This window comes from Mercenaria mercenaria, chromosome 11, assembly GCF_021730395.1.
Source record: "Mercenaria mercenaria strain notata chromosome 11, MADL_Memer_1, whole genome shotgun sequence".
In the NCBI taxonomy this organism is placed as follows: domain Eukaryota; kingdom Metazoa; phylum Mollusca; class Bivalvia; order Venerida; family Veneridae; genus Mercenaria; species Mercenaria mercenaria.
Window position 1 is genome coordinate 72,139,594 of NC_069371.1, and position 24,657 is coordinate 72,164,250.

Genomic DNA, 24,657 nt, shown 5'->3' on the forward strand with positions numbered 1-24,657 from the left:
GATCTGATTTGTCATGGAATCCAAAATTTATTGTTGTTGAAGATATTTTGGAAGTTTGTATCAAATAAAACCATAAATGAAGTCTCTATATGGCTGCAAAAGCCAAAATAGCCAATTTTGGACCTTTTAGGGGCCATAACTCTGGAACCCATGATGGAATTTGGCCAGTTCAAGAAAAAACCAAGATCTTGTGGTGATACAAGCTGTGTGCAAGTTTGGTTAAAATCAAATCATAAATGAAGCTGCTATTGTGCAGACAATGTCAAAATACCCAATTTTGGCCCTTTCAGGGGCCATAACTCTGGAACCCATTATGGGATCTGGCCGGTTCAAGAAAGGAACCGAGATCTTAATATGGTGACACAAGTTTTGTGCAAGTTTGATTAAATTCAAATCATAAATGAAGCTGCTATTGTGCAGACAAGGTCAAAATAGCTAATTCCGGCCCTATCAGGGGCCATAACTCTGGAACCCATTAAGGGATCTGGCCGGTTCAAGAAAGGAACCAAGATCTTATGGTGACACAACTTTTGTGCAAGTTTGGTTAAAATCAAATCATAAATGAAGCTACTATTGTGGAGACAAGGTCAAAATAGCTAATTTTGACCCCTTCAGGGGCCATAACTCTGGAACCCATAATGGAATCTTGCCAGTTCAAGAAAGGAACCAAGATCTTATGGTGATACAAGTTGTGTGCAAGTTTGGTAAAAATCAAATCAAAACTAGAGATGCTTTTGAGAAAAGCGCATGTCTCCCACAACTGCCCCTATGTAAAATGTATGTTTCTTTAGATGGTTTAGACGAGTGGATCCAATTATATGGTCTGGATGAGTGGATCCAATCAGTAATTCAAGGGCCATAAATCAAAAGTGCTTGGGTGGATTTGGCTAGTTATCGAACCTGGCTAAGGTCTTATGGCCAAACGCATTTTGTTCAAGTTTAGTGAAGATCGGATGAGAAATGTTGGATTTAGAGAGCGGACAAGAGTAAAAAGGCGGATTTTTCGGTAATTCAAGGGCCGTAACTCCAAAATGCCTAGACCGATTTGGCTATTTATCAAACCTGGCCAAGGTCTCATGGTCAAACACATTTTGTTCAAGTCTGGTGAAGATCGGATGAGAAATGTTCGACTTAGAGTGCCGACAAGAGTAAAACTGCCAATTTTTCGATAATTCAAGGGCCGTAACTCCAAAATGCCTGGACCGATTTGGCTAGTTATCGTACTTGGCCGAGGTCTCATGGTCAAACACATTTTGTTCAAGTTTGGTGAAGATCGGATGAGAAATGTTCGATTTAGAGTGCGGACAAGAGTAAAACTGCCAATTTTTCGATAATTCAAGGGCCGTAACTCCAAAATGCCTGGACCGATTTGGCTAGTTATCGAACTTGGCCGAGGCCTTATGGTCAAACACATTTTGTTCAAGTTTGGTGAAGATCGGATGAGAAATGTTTGAATTAGAGTGCGGACAAGAGTAAAAAGGTCAATTTTTGGTAATTCAAGGGCCATAAGATCTTAGCCATAACTCCAAGACGCCTGGACCGATTTGGCTAGTTATCAAACTTGGCCAAGCTCTTATGGTCAAACACATTTTGTTCAAGTTTGGTGAAAACTGGATGAGAAATGTTCGACTTAGAGTGCGGACAAGCTTTGTGACAGACACACAGACAGACACACAGACTGGAGTAAATCAATATGTCTCCCACACCACTGTGTGGTGGGAGACATAACTAATGCTGCTATTGTGCAGACAAGGTCAAAATAGCTATTTCTGGGCCTTTCAGGGGCCATTACTCTGGAACCCATAATGGAACCTGGCCAGTTCCAGAAAGGAACCAAGATCTTATGGTGATACAAGTTGTGTGCAAGTTTGGTAAAAATCAAATCATAAATTAAGCTGCTATTGTGCAGACAAGCTCAAAATAGCTAATTTTGGCCCTTTCAGGGGCCATAACTCTGGAACCCATAAATGGATCTGATACAAGTTGTGTGCAAGTTTGGTTAAAACAAGCAAATTCGATGAATTGGTATCCCCCGCCGAAAGGGTTTGTGGTGAGGAATGGCAAAAAGATATATCCGGCAAAAAGTTAAGGATGTTAATAAGAAGCAAATAATTTCTTAGTCAAAATCAATTTAACAGAAAACAAATGTTTAATTAAAGAGTACATAATAAATATATGATACTTTGATCCTGACTAAAGAATTTATTTTGAATGGGATATGCTTACTGTAATAAGCTTAGCTTTTAAAATTAAATGCAGTTAATTGAAATGTGAGCTTGAAGTTTAACTGGAACGAAATATTGTCTTTGAGTGGTTTGGCACCAGGTGTTGCTGTTTAACATGTACATTTGAACTTAAAAGAACAGATGTCCTTAAGAGAACACAGGTAAGGTATCTTGAACATGGCTGAGGGCAAGGTTTGTGCAGTCACAACTTAACATGTTGAAGGTTTGAACATTTAAAAAAAAAAAAAAAAGGAATTGAAATATATATATCTATATATGTATATATTTATTTTTTTAGGGGGTGGGGGTGCAGGGGAACGGGAGAGGAAACAAAATTTCACATGTTGATTATAAATATTGATTGAAAATTAAAAATGAAAAAAAAAGGGTAAAAGGGTTAAGCTGGGGGGGGGGGGGGGGCAGAGGATGCATGATCAGTGGTGGGCATGACTGGGTGGAGAAGTGAGGTGGGGGAATGGTACAACTTGGAAGGTTTGAAAAAAATCTAAAATAAGAAATGAAAAATTTGGGGGGGGGGGGGGGGGGTGTGTGACCAAGGCAAGTGGGTGGCCAGGTGTGGGGGCGCAACTTCACATGTTTATAATAAATGTTCAAAGAAAAGAATGAAAGAAATTTAATGAAATTCTGCCAAATGGTAAGTTTGTTATGTACAAATATGTGGATTTTTAGACAATTAAAGAGCAATAACTCTGAAGTTACAAAAGAAATCTGTACAAAATTGTCTGTGCACAACCACATTATAGTGCTTTGAATTCTGTTTAAGTTTCATAGTTCTAGGTCAAATATATCAAAAGTTATGATGCAGAAATTGCTATATCTATATATCTATAGTACCCTATATAGTTAACACTAGAAACTTCTAAGGGCCATAACTCTGGTGTTACTTGGGCAATCTGTCTGAAACTTGATGGGCCCCATAACCTCATAGTGGTGAACTTGTATATGAAGTTTGTTTGAAAAAAATATAAAACAAGGAATGAATTTTTTTTTTTTTTTGGGGGGTGGGGGGGGGGGGGGGGGTTGCCGGGGGATAGGGGGGAGGTGTGTGATCAAGGTAAGGGGGTGACCAGGTGTGGGTACACAACTTCACATGTTTACAGTAAATGTTCATGGAAAAGAATGAAAGAAATTCTACCAAATGGTAAGTTTGTTATGTACAAATATGTGGATTTTTATACAATTAAAAGGCAATAACTCTTAATTTACATATAAATCCAAATGAAATTGTGTGTACACAACCACATTATGGTGATCTAAATTCTGTTTAAGTTTCATAGTTCTAGGTCAAATATATCAAAAGTTATGATGCAGAAATTGCCATATTCATAGTACCCTATATAGTTAACACTAGAAACTTCTAAGGGTCATAACTCTGGTGTTACTTGGGCAATCTGAATGAAACTTGACGGGCCACAAGAACTCATAGTGGTGAACAGGTATATGAAGTTTTAAATAAATATTCCCAACCATTTCCTAGATATGGCTCCGGACGGACGGACGGAAAGACGGACGGACAACACCAAAACTATATCCCTCCGACTTTCGTCGGGGGATAATAAAATCATAAATGAAACCACTATAGTGCAGACAAGAAATTGTTGACGGACGGACGGACGGATGACGGACAAAGGGTGATCACAAAAGCTCACCTTGTCACTATGTGACAGGTGAGCTAAAAATATGGCCTCTTGAGTGGTCAAAAGGTTTTTCTATTTTTATGATTTGAAATACTGACCTAGTTTTTGATGGCATGTGACCCCGTTTCAAAGTTGACCTAGATATCATCAAGGTGAACATTCTGACCAATTTTCATGAAGATCCGTTGAAAAGTATGGCCTCTAGAGAAGTCACAAGGCTTTTCTATTTTTAGACCTACTGACCTAGTTTTTGACCGCAGTTGACCCAGTTTCGAACTTGGCCTAGATATCATCAAGATGAACATTCAGACCAACTTTCATACAGATCCCATGAAAAATATGGCCTCTAGAGAGGTCACAAGATTTTTCTATTATTTGACCTACTGACCTAGTTTTTGAAGGCATGTGACCCAGTTTCAAACTTGACCTAGATATCATCAAGGTGAACATTCTGACCAATTTTCATGAAGATCCATTGAAAAGTACGGCCTCTAGAGAGGTCACAAGGTTTTTCTATTTTTAGACCTACTGACCTAGTTTTTGACCGCAGCTGACCCAGTTTCGAACTTGACCTCGATATCATTAAGATGAACATTCAAACCAACTTTCATACAGATCCCATGAAAAATATGGCCTCTAGAGAGGTCACAAGGTTTTTCTATTATTTGACCTACTGACCTAGTTTTTGAGGGCACGTGACCCAATTTCGAACTTGATTTAGATATCATCAAGGTAAACATTCTGACCAATTTTTATCAAGATCCATTGAAAAGTATGGCCTCTAAAGAGGTCACAAGGTTTTTCTATTTTTAGACCTACTGACCTAGTTTTCGATCGCACTTGACCCAGTTTCAAACTTGACCTAGATATCATCAAGATAAACAGTCTGACCAACTTTCATAAAGATCCCATGAAAAATGTGACCTCCAGAGTGGTCACAAGCAAAAGTTTACGGACGGACGCACGACAGACGCCACGCAATCACAAAAGCTCACCTTGTCACTTTGTGACAGGTGAGCTAACAAAAGTCGCATTTGCATTGGGCAATAGTCAGGGGTCATGCAGGGGTTACCTTGTCTAAATGTATGCGCATGGTCTTCTTTTTTTCTTTGCGAATATGAAGTAAATTTTTAACAATTTGCAAATACCTGGGCTTTAGCACAACATGTCAGCTATTCGTGTACGAAAAAAAAATTGAACTCAGAAAAAAAAAAAAATCCCACAGGGGCCCGTTACAGAGCAAGGTTATAAGGAGATTTTTGGAAGTTAGTCAAATAATTCAAAACGTCCTCAGAGTTCCCACTCTTGTAAAATACTATGTAAATCACGTAATAAAAATAAAATTCACACAAGTATTTTTTACCCGGTGCGAGATCGCGCGCGTACGAAACTGCCAGGGATGAATCCGCTAAGCTGGAATCCTACGCTATGTGTACAAAAATAAACCTTGGAAATACTGCCGCAGTGCGTCATCTGCGAATCGACTGGCTTACAGCTCTCCGACGTCAAAAAATGTAGACGGGTTGTATCTTTTAACGCATTGGTAAATGAATGTACACTTATTAAACGGTTACCGATCTACATCCGGGTCCCTGGGAACTGTCTCGTCGGCAAAAGTGTCGCAGTCGAAGCTTTCAGCGTTTGGCTTCACGGCAAAAGACGCACAAACACATGATGCTCGGCAAGGATCGAGTGAAGAGTGTCAGCCGTCGACCAGTACAGACACTTCTTGTTCTAAAATCCCCAAAAAGTACCCTAAACGTTTTCAAAATAAGTGGTTGTCTGAGTTTTCCTGGCTGAAATTTGATTCCGAGAAAGGAACTATGCACTGTTTGACTTGTTCAAAACCTAATGTTAGAAGTTAAGCTAGTAATTTCATCACGGGTTGTAAAAATTTTCAACGGTCAGCACTTGTTAGACATCAGGATAGTGATGAGCATCTTGAATTTTCATACCCCCAAAATTTGTGTTTTACCCCCCATTTTTGTACCTTACCCCTGAAAAAAAATCTGAGTGGGAACACTGGTCCTTTTTGATGTTGTCAGAAAGTGTCAGTATATGCCTCGTATGTAAGAAATTTCCTTATTTGAGAGCTGCAGACAAAGACATTTCAGAAATATTTTCAAACTGAATTTTATGTAATAAATGCTGATTCTATGGAAGTGTGAAAGGGCCATCAGACACTAATATGTTTTATTACTTTACAGGTGCAGAAAGGATATACACTATATTATGGCACAAAGGAAATTTAAAAATATGGGAATAAGTATTCAAAATTGGTAAAATACAGAAAGTTCCCAGAAATACTGGAAATCTACCTAAGATACATGAAAATATGTGACAAGAGGAATAGGTCGACCTCCTGAAAAAAAATGTAAGAAAATATGCTTTTGAGGACAACACGTCACATTATAGACGTAATTATTCCAACATAGTGTGTGGCAGTCAGGTAGCTTGGTTGGTAGCCCATCAGAAGAGTATTCTGAGGCCCCAGGTTTGAGACACACAGTCTGGCTGCAAATATTTCTCCGAGTTTAAATAATCAGGACCTTAGTCTTATACCATGACAAACATTTCCTGTAAAGATTACCTTTTAAATCCTCTCCTGGCTAACACTTCTGCATGTGAATCATGAAGTACAGTCCCATCATCTGTTATGTGACTACCTTTAACACATCTGTTACCTGAAATATTGAAATTTAAATATTCTTTGAGACTTGATTACTGAAAATGAAATGCATAGAACAGTTAACACATACTGAATACTAAAATTTACTTCTGACAGAATAAACACTTTGTTGACTTTATTCCTAAATGCTAATGTCAATGTTTGGCATTCTCAGTAAAACAAGATTACATTTTCAAAAAGTTGACTGTTAAACAGATAAAGGCCTTTTTGGATTCACAATTTTTTATCATATTAATTGGTTCTATAAAGATGTAAAAACTGCAAACAGATAGAGCTTTTCAAGACGAATAAAATGACAACAAAGTCTCAATATTGCTATTAACAGACCTACAGCATTTTGAAATTAATCAAAGAGTTTGGTTTAAATTAATGGAATCTTGTAAATACCTTCACCAAAGTAATCATACAATGTATTCAATCACACACGAACCTGCAACTCTAATATTAAAAACCAAGTGCACTCATCTTGGTCAGGCAATCCTTACAACCTGCTGTCTGAAAATCTATAATATGAACTACATTTTTTCAGTTGCATGAAGATCAAATTAATAACTGTCATAATGTTGTAAACTGGAGTAAACTGGAGTCACACTGTCATACCTGAACCAACACTGACCACTCGATATAGTCCTTGCTCTTCATCCCTCATTACAATGGCGGCAATGACTTTTCTACCAACCAGAGATTCTGGTGTCTGCAGCAACAGTTCATCAACTTTACGCACAGCCGCGCAAGCTACTCTGTCATGGTGGGTGTGTGTAGCTGGCATGATGCTGTTGTTAAGTGTGAGCTGAAAGCAAATATAAAGGATTGTTCCTTCTCTCGAGAAGATTAAGATTCAATAAGTCACACATGACTGAGCAACTGATCTCGAAAGCTGTTGTAATTATAGGCCGGCTAGTCAAACTAAGTGACCTTAGCAATAAAGCAATAACCTCTGACATTAGAATTATTTTTCCCTAATTGAGGTGACTCTCTGGCTGAACGCGCTCTGCAGATTACACATTACTAAACCTAAGGATGGGAAAGTGGTGTTGTTGAAACAGGTCAAACATCTCATTTGTCACAAAGGTTAAAATATGTCGTTACCTTTGAATGCATGTTTAATATGTGATAATAAACCCCACTGCAACCCTCTCATTGTGTGCAACAAGTTCACGAATCATATGCCCGGATGTCACATTCACGAGATTTAGGGCAGATACTACTAAATTACTAAATCAATGACCACTAAGTTTGTTGTGTGCGAGGTCGTAACCTGTTAGGGCATCAAATCACTCTTACATCAGGATCCCACCATATATCTAGCACAAAAATGACTTACCAGCTTTGAAGAGGTGAAGGAGTCGGGCAAAAAGTAACTGATTAAAATCAAACACTTCCGTTAAATATCCATTTTACATGTTAGTTGAAAAACAAGTTCGGAAAATGTCCACTATTCACTTTTAATGTTCCCTACTCTCATAGTCTGCTGTCACCTCTATAAACTTTTCACACTTTATCAGTAACACATGGACATTTTCGGACTGAGTTTAAATCAGGTCAATGTGTACAGCCAGTGTTTCTTAACTGCCGTATTTACTCAACTGAAAGTGGTAATGGATTTACTTTGTTGTTGGATTTAACAACTTATGTTAGAGTACACACTGGGAAATAGCGGACTTGGTATTTTTCAGGCAATAGAAAACGAAATAGATCTTTTTCAAAATTTTAGTGTTTTTTTTTTTTTTTGTATTTTGGTGCAGAATTAAATGCCCCCTTGGTGCAAAATGTATTACCCCCTCCCCCGGGGTACTTAAAAGGGTGATACGGAATGTCAATATGGAAAAATGGTCTTGTCAATACATCCTATTCTAGGGTTCCACATATTTTAAACAGACATTGCAACCAAAATTTACAAGATGATCATTATACATGTATATTTATATAGATGTGCCCTAGAAGGAACTTTTGCTATGCTTTAACTTGTATTATCATTAATTTATCAAGATCTATTTTCAACCCAGTAGACAGGTGCATACAACTAAATCATTAATATTTATGGGGACAATTTTTTTTATTGACTTGGTGGTTGCATCAATCCATGACTTTGATATAAGATCCTAATAATGAAATAAAATTTTCATTCATTCTATATACACTTAAGGCCATAAGTTCTGCACGGTGCATAAAAAGTAAAATAAAATAAATTAACGTATCCGTTTTACCTGTATTTTAATTTGATACCCAAACGAATTCATTTTCACACAATAATCCCAAATTAGAACAAAATTTATCCATTAAAAACATTTTATGCAGCTTTTGTTAACACTACCACCAAAATCAGTTTATCACTTCAATTTCAAGTACATCTGAACTTAATCCCCGCTAATAACGGGTATGTCCACCGCCTGCATTGCATACGGCTGTACATCTTCTTCTCAGAGAAGAAACAAGTGTCTGCAAGAATCGCTGATCCAAAGCAGCTCATTCACGCTGGAGAAAGTTCCTTAATTCCACTGCATTATGGAGATTGTTGTCACGGAGTTTAAGCTTCAGGTCCGCCCAGACGTGCTCTATTGGGTTCAAGTCCGGGCTCATGGCAGGCCATGGATCAATAAAGTCGATGTTATTTTGACCCAGGAAATTTCTTCTCAACCTCGCTGAATGGGAAGGTTTATTATCTTGTTGTAGAACGAGTCCAGGATTCCGCCGCATGTATGGGACGACAACAGGACGTAAAACTTCATCGACGAAACGCTGAGCTGTTAGGCCACGTCGTCTAGCTCCAGGGTTAACGTTATCAAAAAAAAAACGTGTTTTCCCATGGTACGTAAATCCAGCCCATACCATTGTACTTGGGCCACCGAAACGATCTTGTTCCATGACACAGGCGTTGGCGAACCTCTATTATGACGTCGGTAAACGTACTGACGTCTGTTGTTGAAATCAGTCTGAAATTTGCACTCGTCAGTAAAGAGGATGTGACGCCAACGTTGTAATGGCCATCTTTGATGACGTCTAGCAAAGTCATTACGATTCCGACGGTGCCTAGGTGTCAAACGGACGCCACAATATGGTCGTCTTGCACGTACTCCAACTTCACGTAGACGACGTCGAATCGTACACGCGCTCACATGACGACGGGTCCTGCCTGGCGTGATCCTAGCAGTATAAATAGGAACTTCAAAAGGTCTTCGTAGATGAGTTAAAACTATCCACCTGTCCTGCTGACGTGTAGTTTCACGTGGACATTCTGTACGTCGACGGTCGTTTACTCTCCCGGTAACGCTGTATCATTGTCTTGGACGACGAATGGTATGTTCGTGAACTCCAAAGTTTCTTGCAACTTGGGCCGCAGTGATCCCACCTTGCAACTGGCCTATAGCGCGCATACGTTCCTCATTTGAGAGTTTCATTGTGACGTTAACGTCAAGATAAATTAAAGATATGCACTGGCGAATGACGTGTCAGGTTTAGTCAAAGCAAGATAAGCATAAAAACTCAAAATTACATTGTGAATCTACACGTTGTACATTGCACGTGAAATTCGTGCTCACCATGACCACTCAACCGAGACATTGTCGCTTACTTGAATTTTTACAACAATAACGTGTATATTTGTGTAGGAATTGAAATAAAACCGGTTTTAAGACAATTTGTCAAAATTTGAAAAAGTTATTGCACTTCTAAAACCCGTGCAGAACTTTTGGCCTTAGGTGTATATTATCCCTAAGTTAAAATCCACAAATTCATATCCCATAAAATTGCTGTTTTGGCAAAAACCATTGAATTTCATGGCCATAAAATTAAATGTTTGTACAGGTATATTTCAATATTCCTTGCTCAAGGAAAAACACTGTGTTCAAGCTCAAGACCAACAATAGCAAATTTTAGGTACTAAATCCATACCCAAGAAGAGACACAAACAGGTAAAGGTGTTTCTTCTTTCCAAATAATCTTTGACAACTTGAAAACATTTACAGTTTAAACACTGGTATCTCAAATTCAAAGAGATCAACTGTTTTACTTTAAGATAACCAAATTCAACTTAAAATAATGATATGTGCACATTTTTTTTTTTCAGGATGGGACTTGAAAATGTCTTCGAGATAGGAAGCATTTTGCGATAAGTGAATTCAAGGTTATAGAGTTTCAGCTGTAAATAGCACAGGTGAGAATATGGCAATCTCAACTAATTTTACAAGTTCAGTATATATATTCCAACTAAAATGTAGCTGAACACAGAATGGCACATCTATATGCCTCTAACACCATTTATATTGACAAAATTATGACAAAAATGTAACCTGTCCAGAAACAGCCTTTGGCATTGTGTACTGTCCTCTCTCTTCTAGAATTTTAAGCACAGTCTCTGCAGCCTGAACATTTCCTTCTTTCTTGCTTGCAGCTTTCACAGTTGGGAAACTCTCCTCCCCTAGTATAGCCCACACATTAAATCTGAATAAAATTCATTGTATCATATAAACATGATCTGAAAACAAAAAGTACTTAATACTTTCTCATTTTACAACTTATTATGGTACTATATTTGCAACACTTAGGCATCCCAACGCAAAACCAGAGCTCCAGATAAGGGCCGTATTTTCGTATTTAAGAATTTGTTAAGGGTCGGATACAAATTTATTTTAAACTTATATTGGCATAATATCTTGGTTCTTTTCGAAAACTGGCAAGTTCCCATCATGGGTTCCAGAGTTACGGTGATCTAAATTCAATTTAAGTTTCATAGCTGTAGGTCAAATATGTCACAAGAAGCAATATTGCCATAATTATAGTACCAGTATAGAACTATCATTGAAGGTGATGAATGTACTGACACAGTACATGGCAATATCACATGCACAAGATTGTATAATTACGTGGACTGTATGTATATAGACTCTATACATATAGTATGGTAAAAAAAACAAAGTCCCATAACTCTGCAGAATATTTTTCTGAAAGAACCTAGCATGCACCATGCACAACTTCTGTTGTTACTGATCATTTGTGTGAAGTTTCATTAAATTGTGTCAAGGGGATGAGGAGAGTTGGTGTGCACAAGATTGTGTCTGCAGACAGACAGACAACCTGTATACCATCCTCACAACTTTGTTGTTTGGGGGGTACAGTAAACAAACAAATTCACAATTACTGTATCTTTAAAACTTGGAATCCATGAATTATTGTCCTCTTCTGAAGATGCAAAATGTTAAATCATCTCACAGTTTTTTGCCTACAGTCAATGATTATATTATCTGCATCTTTCACCATCATGGTAATACTTACACAGGTTTATGTGGGGGTCCTGTTTTACTGGACTCAAATCTCAGCCTGGTACTAGATTTCTGAGCATATTCATTAAGCACGCTGACTGGGTTCTTTCCTGGTATACCTAGAGTTGATTTTGTCTTGATTTTACCAACAGGTATCGCTGATGACTAGAAAATAAAATATACGAAACAGTAGACACTGAGAATGCCCGTCTTAGTAAGTTATTTAGTGTATTTTTTTATAGGTTTTTTTTGTTATTACTTTAGGTTTAGGAGCACTTTTCAGTAGTATTTCAGTTATGTAACAACAAGAAGTAATCCTGGATTCTGTACCAGTACTAAACTGTTTGCTGAAAACTAAGCTAAGTGGGTGGGCTGTTTTTTGATAGAAAGAAAATGTAATTTCTGATACATCTAAATTTTCTCCAACGTTGCACTATAGTAGTACACTGAAAAATACCTGCTTCTACTACTCCAAGATAACATGTGGTAATTGGTCAGATCTAAATATAATAGTTTTTTTTAACAAAATAAAAAAAGTGAAAAAAGAAAAAAAAGGCTAGGCATTTTGTTTCACTATAGTCCATTATACTAATCGCTAAAACTACAGAACAACTGGGACAGTCCAACAACCTTCAAATATATGTTGTAACAGACTGTAAATATTTAAGTTCTGACACGGACTCAAACTCAGGACCTCTCATACCCAAGGCAGACACTCTACCACTTTGCTTTAACAGCACAGTCCATAGCTAGGTAGTGTAAATGTGAAATTATTCCCACAACTGTATTACATGAACTAGAACAATTTTGTGACTATAGCATTCTCCAAGAACTTGATAATTGATGTATCGACTCTATTAGGTAACAGCAGTTTTCATGTTAAGAAAAAAATAAAATCTAATTTTTGTAACATTTTAAAATGATCAAAACTGTCCAAATTTCTCTGTCATGTTTTTTGGAGTATTAACTAACTAACTGGCAGTACCAATAAAATTTAACTTATACGGAATGTTTTATATTTTCCCTTTCAACAGCTGGTAAAATGGAAAGAGAGCCAGCTTTGTCCAGATTTCAGCAATCGTTTACATGTTTCAAGAGAATTTCAGTCAATAGGAAATCACAGTTACAAACTTTATACCTCTCTGCATCACACAAAGTCATAAGCATTTGCTGTCATTCATTATTTTGACCCAGACTGGCTGTCATTCATTCATTTATTCATTCACTCATCTATTCATTCTCTCTCTCACTCATTCAATTCATTCATTCAACTGAATTCAGTTATTCATTCATTTATTCATGCATTTGAATTCAGTCATTTATTCATTCATTCATTCATTCATTCACATAAAGTCCATTGTTTACACTTTTACTCAGTAACAGTGCGTGACTTGTATAAATCTCATTCCAGTGAGCAGATGATGTCCTGGATAGTGTGTTCAGTGCTGCATGATAAATGTAAACTGATATGTTTCTAGTTGTGTGGACCTAAACTGTATGTTTGAACAGTAAATATGAAACCAGCAACCGGCTGGACTTAAAATAAGTTATTCCATCCTTTCCAGCTGCGGCCATTTGTCGACTATTTTTGCTACACTGGAAACTTGGACTATGTATTTTTATCGCACCTACCTTTGTATCAGGGAATAGAGCCTGCAGAGCACCTTCCTTCTTTAACATATTAAGGGCCATACAGGCAGCACGTTTTTTGGTTTCCTTTGCACTTCCCCCCTTCACAGTCGGACACACCCGAGTACCTAGTTTCACAGCCATTGTAAATCTGAAATGGACAGGATCTATCTTTCTAACACAAGTACAGTTATTAGTTCTATTCAAAACAAGATTAGTCAATGTAGGGGAAAATACCATTATTTCCATGGAAATAAAGCATTCGTATTCTATATATGAAAATTCAAAACTTTTATTCTTGCAAAATCTGTAATACTGTGAAATTCTTATTGTTTTTTTTTAACTAATTTTTGAGAATTGTGCAGTTGAGCAGCACTTGAGTCAATCAATAAAATAAATAACAAAAAAAAAAACAATTGTTAAAAGTTGAAATCCACATTTACATCTATATTTCTCATGAAAAGATCTCAATTGCCCAAACCAAAAAATTGCAAGCGCATAAAATTTAGTCATTGCACTGTACTTAAATACAACAGTTACTATGATATTCTCTTTTTTCATTTCAAATTTTCTCTTTACAAGCGAAATAAACACCACAAAATGAAAACATATTAACATCAAAAGTTAAAAGGTTGCAAAATCTGAGTTTCCTGGCCATTAATGTCTTCAAAATGGTCTCCAATGTAAATCTACTGAATATAAAAACAAATTAAAGGTCCATAACGCTTTTAAATTTCATCTTTCCAAATAGATGTTATGCATGCTTACACCACAGTAAATTACACATGAACTGGTATTGTTAGAGCCATAAAGGGAGGTAATAAAAACAATAGATTCATTAAAACATTCTCGTTTATTCAGCAATATTCAAAACCTTGACTAAATGTTAAAGGAAGTAATTATCAGAAATAGGATTTAACAAGACATTAATGTTCCTAAAGGAAAATGTGGCAGCACATTTAAACAAAGTCATTATGAGGCTTTAAGATAAACCAGTAGGTAATAAGCATGACTTCAATTTACAAAAAGCCCAAGTCAAATACACAGAAGTTTGGTTAATTTAAATAAACCATAAATGAGACTCAAACTTACATCGGCATATGAGGAGGTCCCTCTTGTGAGATGAGATCAAAGCTGACTTCCTGTTTAGCAAACTGTGCAAACTCCATGAGGGCTGATACAGGGTCTTTGTATGGTACAGGATTGGAGATATCCTCATCTGATGACTGGGTAGAACTGACCTCGTCCTCTCCTGTAGCGCCACCATCCTGCAACAATAATGATAAACAATTAACCCTTACCCTGATAAATTTCTATAATGAACATGTCCCACCTTAAAACTTAGACAGTACCATTAACTGTTAAAAGGGGTGCTTACCAAAAAGTTACTAGCTGAATAGCGAACAGTGCAGATCATAATCAGACTGCACGGATGTGCAGGCTGATCATGATCAACACTGGTCGCAAAGGCAGAATCTATCGTGTCCAGTATGATAAACACTTAAGTGTATTGTACAAGGGTGTGAGTGTGTTCCAGTTTACTACCTTTCCAAACACTTTTCAGTCAAATCAAGATGACAATTTCTATTTGTAGCAGTATGCAATTGCACAATACCCTGCTGTAAAAGGAGGATCCAGTGGAAATGTGCACAGTGAGAGCAGCCCCCATTCCCTCCCCCACCCTATCCCGTCCCCTACCCCACCCCCTAAAAAAATACATTTTTGATGGCCTAAAACTGATACTTCAGTCAATTAAGTTTAAATTTTAGAATCGCTTCACTCCGCTATCATCAGTAAATACTTATCAAAACTAATATGGCTATATAATTGCAGAAGTGGTGGAAAAGGAGACCAGTCGAACTAAAAACCTATGAGACCAGTCAAACCTAGTCAATTTCACCTTTCTGAAATCAAAATTCATGCTCAAACTATGTCAAATATATGTCAGATTACATTAAAGTATACTTGTCAAAACTTTTCTGAGGGGACATGACCCTAGACCCCCTCTAAAACCTCTTTTCATGGCAAAGGAAGACCCCAGGTGCCCTTCAGGTGTTATTTCATTACGGATGGTCCATCTGGGCCCAGTTGTTCAAAACTTTAACAGGCAATTAAGCTAACGGTTGATTTATTTTTTTATGGTTATTTTTCGACATTTTAGAAGACTTAGAAATACGAATGTATGAGTTAAGAATTATGAACTTTGAAAAATCTTTACAATAAAATCAAAACATCATACTAGATTCTCCCATCAAGACTAGTGTTTTGAATCATAATTTAACCAGCGGTTAGTTTAACAGCCGGTTAAAGTTTCGAACAACTGGGCCCTGGATATAAGTATCAACCCTCAGTAACTCAGCTGGATGGCTTCCTCATTATATGAAAGAATTCTACACCACAGGCCAGGCTAATCTCAAGTGATTTAACCCTTGCCCTGCTAAATTTCTATTATGAACTTGTCCATCTTTCAATTTGGACAGTACCATTAACTGTCTAAAAAGTGCTTACCAAAAACAATACTAATTGAATGGCAAACAGTGCAGATCATGATCAGACTGTATGGATGTGCAGGCTGATCATGATCTGCACTGGACACAAAGGCAGAACCAATCATGTTTAGCATGATAAGGGTTAAAGTCTGTGACCACGGAGGCCGCAGGTGAGGATAAATAGTTACGATAAATCATCAAAGGTACTGTTAACAGATGTTGTATGGTACCTGTATGCTTTGTATGCTCAACATCTGCAGAGCTCGCTCAGCTGCCTTTATCCTAGCCTCATGTTTGGAATGTCCTTGCTCACTGCACACTTCTGAACCACCAAGCCTAGCTACAGCAATAAATCTACAAAATGGCAAAAAAACTCAAGTAGGTCAGAACTTTGATAAATAATTTACATGTTATATTCAGTAAAAGCATGCACCATTTTCACTACATTAACAAAGGTATAAAAACACCCTCTGGTGGTGTTGTCATTTTATCTCTAGTACTTGTATATTTTTTTCAAGAAGGAATGTCCACGGACTAAATAAATTTCAACAAACATATTCAACTGTCACTGTGTCATTTTGAAACTACATGTATCTATAAATATGTCTGTTATCCTAGTGGTGTGAAAATAGATGAATATAACCATTAAAACATGAAAGTAAAATCATCAAATGAAGAACCTATACTGGCTGGCGACCACCAAATCCGGACGACCACCAATCTGGACAGTCCCGTAAATGCCTAATTTCTGTCTTTAACCTTGCTTATCTGTTTACGAACAAATGGACACTTGATTTTCAACAACAAAGCGAAGATACAACAGTTAAATTTAACTATTTTACAAGAAATGCTGCATGGTTTAGTAAACACTTAAACCCGGAAATACAGATCTGATAATTTAGTGCATGATTTTAATACACTCTAAAACACATTTTCATATCAAAATATCCGCATCAAACAGTGAAATTTTAAAAGATTTTTCGGGACAGATACGATCAAATCATCGTTTCAAGAGAGGTAATTTGTACAATTCTATGACTTACTGTATGACTACTTTCCCTTGGTTGAAAATAAAAGTTTAATTTAATGTTGAATGTAAATGCAATAAAGTGACACCACGCTCAGCAGCTGTACAGAAACATGGTAATATTAGACCTTAAAACAACATGATTCGGTTGCCATTCGTTAATGCGTCGAAAAAGTACATGACCTAATTTTAGAAGTTAACAAGTTAGGTCTTTAGTTGGGAGGAGATCCTAGCTTTGTTCACATGAAATTTAAACTACTAGATATAACTATTTCTCTAGTTATTGTGAAAATATTCCAGAAGTGTCCGGTTGTAAGACGCTAGCCAGTAACTGTCAATCTAAACTTCCACAACTGTTGTTCAGAAAACTTATAAATTCTTTTGTGACAAAGTAAGTCGCATGTACCACATTTGTAGCCGCAATTTTAAAAACAAACTTTCCTGAGATATGTTTAAGATCAAATATTGAATACATGTTTTACTTTATTATTACAAACCAAACACATACATAGGTCTGTGTGGGGGACCACTTGTAGATACGACTTCGACCTTTGGCGGTTGTCTATGCTGTACTCCATACTCCTCAAATGCACTTATAGCATTCTTGTTCAAATTCTTCCTGCCAGCCATAATCAAGTCAATATCTAGAAAAATAATACAGCTATACATATAACATTCAAGGGTGTAACTATTTCAAGTTATCGCAGTTTTTAACCCATCTGAGTTATTGCTTATACTTTCAAAACTTGTTTCAGTTAGCATAAAATATTACAAAGCCCTCCTGTGCCAATTCCTTATTTTGAATGAGACTAATGCAATTATTTCCTGAATCTCTGAACTTATATCTTTCCAGCTATGCAGTAAAAATTTTTACGCAAGGTTGATAAAGTTTTACGCAAAAGTTATTTGGAATTCTGAATTTCTTTGGATTAAGTAAAGTAATATAGGTAATAAGCATGCATTCTTATAGTATACAACTGTTGGCTCCACTCATCAATTCAATATTGGAAAATTGATAATTTTTTTCATGAAAATGGCTATTTTACGCGTAAAAATGAGCAAATTAAAGTCTCCCTTTAATAACCCAAATCTCCCTTAAAAAAAGCTCTGTTGAGGCATATCTCTCTTATTGAAAATATGGCATGTATGTTCAACGGGAGAATATTACCACAAGTTACTATTAGACATATGCATTTTGACAAAAATTGAAGATGTAACAGTGCTTTATGTCAAAATTAGTGTGGTAGGTCACATAAAATAGCGCAAGTGAAGAATTATGTCATATATTCTCTTTCTCCATTCAGTCAGTTGTTACTGACACAGTGGTGATACTTACCAAAAGAAACTATGTGATTTCGGCAGCTTTATCAGGGGTGTGGAAATCCCAATATTTTTCACTTGTCCACGGACAAATGAAACTTAAAAATCTACTTGTCCGCAGTCAAAACTTACTTGTCCGGATTTTCAACATTTTAGCATGCAAATAATTCTTTATTTTGGACAATAATCTACAAGTAGTAACAAAAGCGAACATAACAAGGTGTAATACTGTACTGTAGCTGTTTCAAAAAATAAGCTTTCGATATTTTAGTTTAGCTTGTGTTCGTCCACGACGTTGAACATTCAACAGAAATACCTAAGGACTGCTCATCATGCCATGTGAACCCATGATGTGAGAAAGCATGGCACTTTCTGACTGTTAGAAAAACAAACATGAAACTTCCTGACTCGTACTAGCGAGCTCTTTAATTGTGTTTTGACTATTTACTTTAATTTCTGTTGGCAGACGAAGTTGTAACCGTTGAACAAATTTGTCCAACACATTGTGATAATTGTTTACGTTTCCAGTTTCTATTCGACAAGTTACCGTGTGCAAAAATCACGCGAGATCATGATATCATGACCAATCAGAACGCAGAGAAAGAGCTGCTAAATTTAGACACAGTATGGTTTTCCCAAAACTGGAGAAATCGAGAGGCCCTTGGCGGGTGAAACATCCGTTTCGTACATCAAATTCTTTTATAAACTCCATAAAGTTTAAGTACTGTTCAGCGTTCCTAAATTATTCTTTCCTTTTTTTCCATTTCAAACCAGAAAATTGGTGCTTGTCCGCGGACAAACGGAATGCGAAAACTCACTTGTCCGCAGTCAAAAAGTCCCGAGTCGGACAAGTCGGACATAGGAATTCCACACCCCTGTTTATGCATAGCCTGAAATAAACTTCTGGTTCCCTAGCCTGGAAACAGGCTGATTCGGACCATAGCTGATTCGGCCCAGGCTGATTCGGACCAAATATTTTGGCTGATTCAGACCAAATACTTTGAATAAAAGTAGAAAATGACCATATATTTTGGCTGGTTTGGACCACAAACTTTGATTTACGAGTCAATAAGGACCATATATTTTGGATGATCGATTCAGCAATGTTCAGGAAATAATGTTGATTATAGGATTTAACTTGAAGTAACGACGTTCATGTTATAAAATATACATCGTACAAGCAGGTAAAAAGTTTTGACAAGGTAAAAGGCATCAGTTATGCATTTAAATAAGCATTTTAATTATTCTTTGCATCAGAAATTAAACTTAATACTCATAAATGTTATTTTTACTCATGATATTAGTGTCAGGAACAATTTGGGCCGAATAATCCAAGTAAATTTGGGCCGAATCAGCCATGGTCCGAGTCAGCCTGTATTCCCCTAGCCTATGCCAGTTCTTTGGCTAGAGAACCAGTTCCAGTCGAATAAGTTTGCTGTCTAGGAAACCGGTTCTGGTTCTCCAGTCACTGCATAATAAAAATGTTTTACCCATTGTTTTTAGCATTATTGTTTTTAGCATTTTCTTCTAATTACTTAAGGCCACAGAAACAAACAACTTTTGTCTTTAAATACACATAATTTGTTTTATATATTTCTGAAAACCGAGATTCTTAATGTCGTCCGAAAACATGTTATACCCGATTTTACCAACACTTTTGATTTTATACGGTTTTAAACAATATGTTTCTCACACTTTCGTTTTCAATATAGACGTTGAGAAAATGAAAATATATCCTAGATACGTCAAACAGATAAATAAAACGATCGCACAATGGTGATTTAATCACGAATATTATAAACCGACAGAACTTGCCTTTCTAGCATTGCAAATGGCGTACTTCATTAAAGGGAGGCAATCGCTGCCAGTATAATATCTACATCTACATCTTTCACCCAACCGTCGATTTCCGACTATCACTGGGCGGCGCTGTCAGAGAAACAGTTGTTAAAGAACTGATATGTTACAATGTTAAAAGAATAAAAGCTAAAAAAAGACAGTATGCTACAGTTAAAATGGGACAGAGGCAACAGAATTACATACTGACCACCGCCAGCCTCTCTCTAAAGATACTGAGACTGGGGCTAGATTTAACATGAGTTGGTAGGGAGTTCCAGAGTCGGATGGTCCTAGGGAAGTAGGAGTTAGAAAAGTACTGAGTGTGAGACATGGGGATTAAGTAATTTAGGTTTCTAGTTGGAATAAGATGAGATTGGTCGACTGCAACTGTCTGGGTCCTTATTTTATAAAACATTACTAATGAATTGTGTAACCTTCTATATTGGAGTGTATTCCATTCTAAGGTTTTCAGCATTTGTGTAACACTACTGGTGTAACTGTAGTCATACATGACGTACCTAGCAGCTGACCTTTGGACATTTTCGACTTTGCTAGTGAGGGTTTTTTGCCAAGGATGCCAGACGCTTGAACAGTACTCAAGTTGAGGGCGGACATAGGTGTTATAGGCAGCAATTTTGACCTTTTTATTATCAGTTTTGACATTTCGTTGTATGAAGCGAAGAGTGGAAGTTGCTTTGGAAGTGATATTGTCAATGTGTTTGGACCAGTTTAGATTTTTGGAAATGGTTATGCCTAAGTATTTAGCTGCCTCACAAGTTTTTAACTCTATGTTGTGAAGTTTGTAGGGGTAGACTACAGGATTTTTCTTTCTAAAAATTCTAAGGACTTCACACTTGTCCGGGTTGAACTCCATGGACCATGTCTTCTCCCAGGTTTCTAAGCTAATCAGGTCTTGTTGCAGAGATATACTATCTGAAATGGAGTTGATGGTAAGGTATATTATGGTGTCATCTGCAAACATTCTTGCGTTACATTTGACGGAATCTGGTAAGTCATTGATATATACCAGGAAGAGACATGGCCCAAGAACAGACCCCTGGGGAACTCCAGACAGTACAGGAAGTTCACTGGAAAAATGACCATCAACAGCGACTTTCTGGGAGCGGTTGGACAGGAAAGATTTGACCCATTTGGTAATTTGTGGGTTGACACCAAGGCTTTGTAGTTTATAAATTAGTCTAATGTGATCGACCTTGTCAAACGCCTTGGAGAAGTCCATGACAATAACATCTGTTTGCTGACCCTGTTCAGTGTTATTGTAAAGTTCCTGAGTGAAATTAATGAGCTGAGTCTCACAACTGTGACCTGATCTAAAGCCGTGCTGGAACTGGCTAAGTAGCTTATGCTTGTCAAAATAGGTCATAAGATTGGAAACAACAATGTGTTCAAGGAGTTTGGAAGCAATGCAAGTTAGGGAAATTGGGCGATAGTTGCTAGGTTTAGACTTGGGACCTTTTTTAAATACGGGGGCTACGGTGGCTTTTTTCCAATCACTGGGTACTAGGCCAGATTCCCATTCACTTCACGAGAGATGCACTTTTTTATTTGTTTTTTTCTCTCTCTCTCTCTCTCTTAATTAGAAGTTTTGTAATTTGACGGATCAAGGCATCTACAGCTACACTAAGACATAGGTATTCTTTATACAAATAGCTAATACGTGCAAGACTAGTTAATTAAACAACATCATGCAGTGACTTTATTACAGTAGTACAAAGAGCTATAAAAATAAAGTATTTTATACTTCTTTGAGTAGTAAAAAAAACATCTGCGCACTTGTAATAATTAAAACGTGCGCACGTATTAGTTAAAAAAAAAAAAAAAAAAAACATCCACGTACGTGTATATTTTACCGTGCGCATGTAATATTACGTGCGAACGTATTACTTATTAGCCAAGATGTCTGGTATACTTCAACATGAGCTCACGCTGATAATATTGTGCGCTGGTGTTTTTTTCTATACTGGTACGTGCGCACGTATTAGTTATTACGTACGCACGTATTAGTATATAAAAAAAACACCTATGTCACCTCTGTGCCTCCGTATGATACCACGGTCGCGCCTATTATTTTTATAATTATAGCTCGAAAGTATGATATTACTGACATTATTTGAACTGAAATATCTTAAATATATTTTGAATCTGAAGCACAGCATACCAACTTGAATGTTTTATAGCGAATTGGTAATATTCCACTTTCTAATAGTATGAAAAGTAGAGTTTTAAAGTATTGATTTCAAAGAAGATGTTTACAATATTATTTATAAACATCTTTTTTTCTCTATGAAAAACTGAATATCAATTTTAGTTGGATCTCCATTGTCCGAGATAATTTGAATAATCTGGGTGTGTCTAATCATTGGTTTGAATAAAAATACTCCCTTATTTATCTCATTTAAAAGGATTGTTTATTCTAGACTTAGCGACCAGTGTATACAAAACTGGTCTAGTATTGTTTCAATTACAGAATATACAAGTAAGAATTTGTATTTGAGAAATATTTCAAACTCCTGCAAATCGATCTTACTGTCGCACTATGTAAATTCACGTTTATGAATCATAAATTATGTGTAGAAAAAAGAAGATTTTACAGTAATGCCAGAGAACAAAGAAGTATGTCAATTATGTAACGATAACTTGTTAGGTGACGAATTTCATTATCTCTTCAACTGCACTTACTTTGATAATGTTAGAAAAAATATATAGACAACTCTATGATTACTTTTAACAACGTAACGTTATTAAATTTTACAAACTAATTAATTGTAAAGACAGACTGACTTGACTTGAATTGGTAGTCTTTGGTAAAAATATAATGTTTAGTTTTAAATAATTTGCAAGTTTTGGGGTGGTGATCTTGTAATCACCCATCGACTGTAATTGCGAGTCCACTACCTTAATAACATTTCTCATCCTCCTAGTAAATTATTAACCATAAATGTATCTTGTTTTATATTCCATGTGTTGTATGATATGTTATAAGGGCATTGACTTTCAAGAAACTTTGAAGCAAGTAAATATTTTCATTAATCATAAAAGTTTCACTGCTTCTAGACATGTTACAAGATAGTAAGCACAAATAATCTGGATGATGGTCCAGAAATGAGCCACACCATGAGAATACCAGAATGAGAAAAGTGCATTTGCGACCAGCATGGATCCAGACCAGCCTACACATCCGTGCAGTCTGGTCAAGATCCATGCTGGTTGCTTTCAAAACCTATTGCAATTAGAGAAAACATAAGCGAACAGCATGGATCCTGGCCAGACTGCGCGGATGCTGTTGGTTTTCTCATAGTGCGGCTCAAATGATGAATCAGAAAACAAAATTATAGATTTTTCATAGGACATAACCTTTTTAAACTTTGTTTTCTTATAAAAGATCACGGCATTCCTGTATCTAAAAATTCTTATATGCACAATTTCAAAATGAAAAACCGAATAATTACACATATGAGCCGTGCCATGGGAAAACCAACATAGTGGGTGTGCGACCAGCATGGATCCAGACCAGCCTGCGCATCTGCGCAGTCTGGTCAGGCTCCATGCTGTTCGCTTTTAAAGCCTATTGGAATTGGAGAAACTGTAAGCGAACAGCATGGATCCTGACCAGACTGCGCGGATGCGCAGGCTGGTCTGGATCCATGCTGGTCGCACACCCACTATGTTGATTTTCCCATGGCGCGGCTCATATACACTTGTTCTTCCACGTCACAAAGGATTTCATTTATTATTTGTGTATTGATAGATCTAAACAATATCTGAAATCATTACAAAGTCACTACTTAATCGAAAGACCATGAACATGGCAGCACGTTTCCAATGACCATTTTTCGAAAGGATCCGATAGACAATTCTTACAATGAAAAGACTTTTCGATACGTCACGGCAACATATGGCATCAACTTTTGATTCATTTTTTTATTTTGCAGCCAAAAAAAAAATAATAATAATGAAAGTGAGTCAAAATACCTGGGAAAAAGATGTCCGTACTCCCTACCAGACTCTACTGTCTGTTCTAGAGATACGGATTCTAGCGAGCTACTGCCTTATTTCATCATATGAAAATCACATTTATTTTCCTATAGATATTTATACATTGCCGGTCATTAAGTATCGACAAAAACAGAAGAAAAAAACTGTAAGTTTTCCACAAATCTGCACTAGTGTTTAAAAGGTTTATATGTGTTTGCACTATGACAAAGTACGTGTTTTTATAGCGGTACGGACTTTATTACGTAAGGGAAAAACATGCGATAGACAGTCGGTTATCTATTGAAACAATAGACAATTTAATGTTAAATTAATATGAAACAATACGATGAGGTTATATGCTTGAGGAATGATTGCACGTGAGCGTATATATATGTATTTTATTTCAACAAGTAGATGAAATAGAGGGCACTATTTCACGGCGCATGCATGACGCCAAATATGGTAACTCGACGAGAAGTAAAGTACGGGAAGTAGCACGTCTAGCGGAATAACTTAGACTTGCGTAG

General features: G+C 36.7%; 1 protein-coding gene across 2 annotated transcripts in view; it reads right to left on the bottom strand.

Moving 5' to 3' along the window:
* Positions 1 to 24,657, bottom strand: part of LOC123531101 (double-stranded RNA-specific adenosine deaminase-like) — a 44,229-nt gene that overhangs the window by 16,388 nt on the left and 3,184 nt on the right. The window contains exons 1-9 of one of the 2 annotated variants that reach the window (XM_053517703.1): positions 24,128 to 24,305; positions 17,484 to 17,619; positions 16,179 to 16,302; positions 14,552 to 14,727; positions 13,463 to 13,610; positions 11,844 to 11,995; positions 10,862 to 11,012; positions 7,173 to 7,362; positions 6,474 to 6,567 (exon numbers count right to left, since the gene is read on the bottom strand). In XM_053517703.1, coding sequence (XP_053373678.1) covers positions 6,474 to 6,567; positions 7,173 to 7,362; positions 10,862 to 11,012; positions 11,844 to 11,995; positions 13,463 to 13,610; positions 14,552 to 14,727; positions 16,179 to 16,302; positions 17,484 to 17,605 — 1,157 coding nt within the window. In that variant the 5' untranslated portion in view covers positions 17,606 to 17,619; positions 24,128 to 24,305. Of the gene's footprint in view, positions 1 to 6,473; positions 6,568 to 7,172; positions 7,363 to 10,861; positions 11,013 to 11,843; positions 11,996 to 13,462; positions 13,611 to 14,551; positions 14,728 to 16,178; positions 16,303 to 17,483; positions 17,620 to 24,127; positions 24,306 to 24,657 lie in introns of those variants that run through there. The other variant, XM_053517702.1, reaches the window with a different exon arrangement.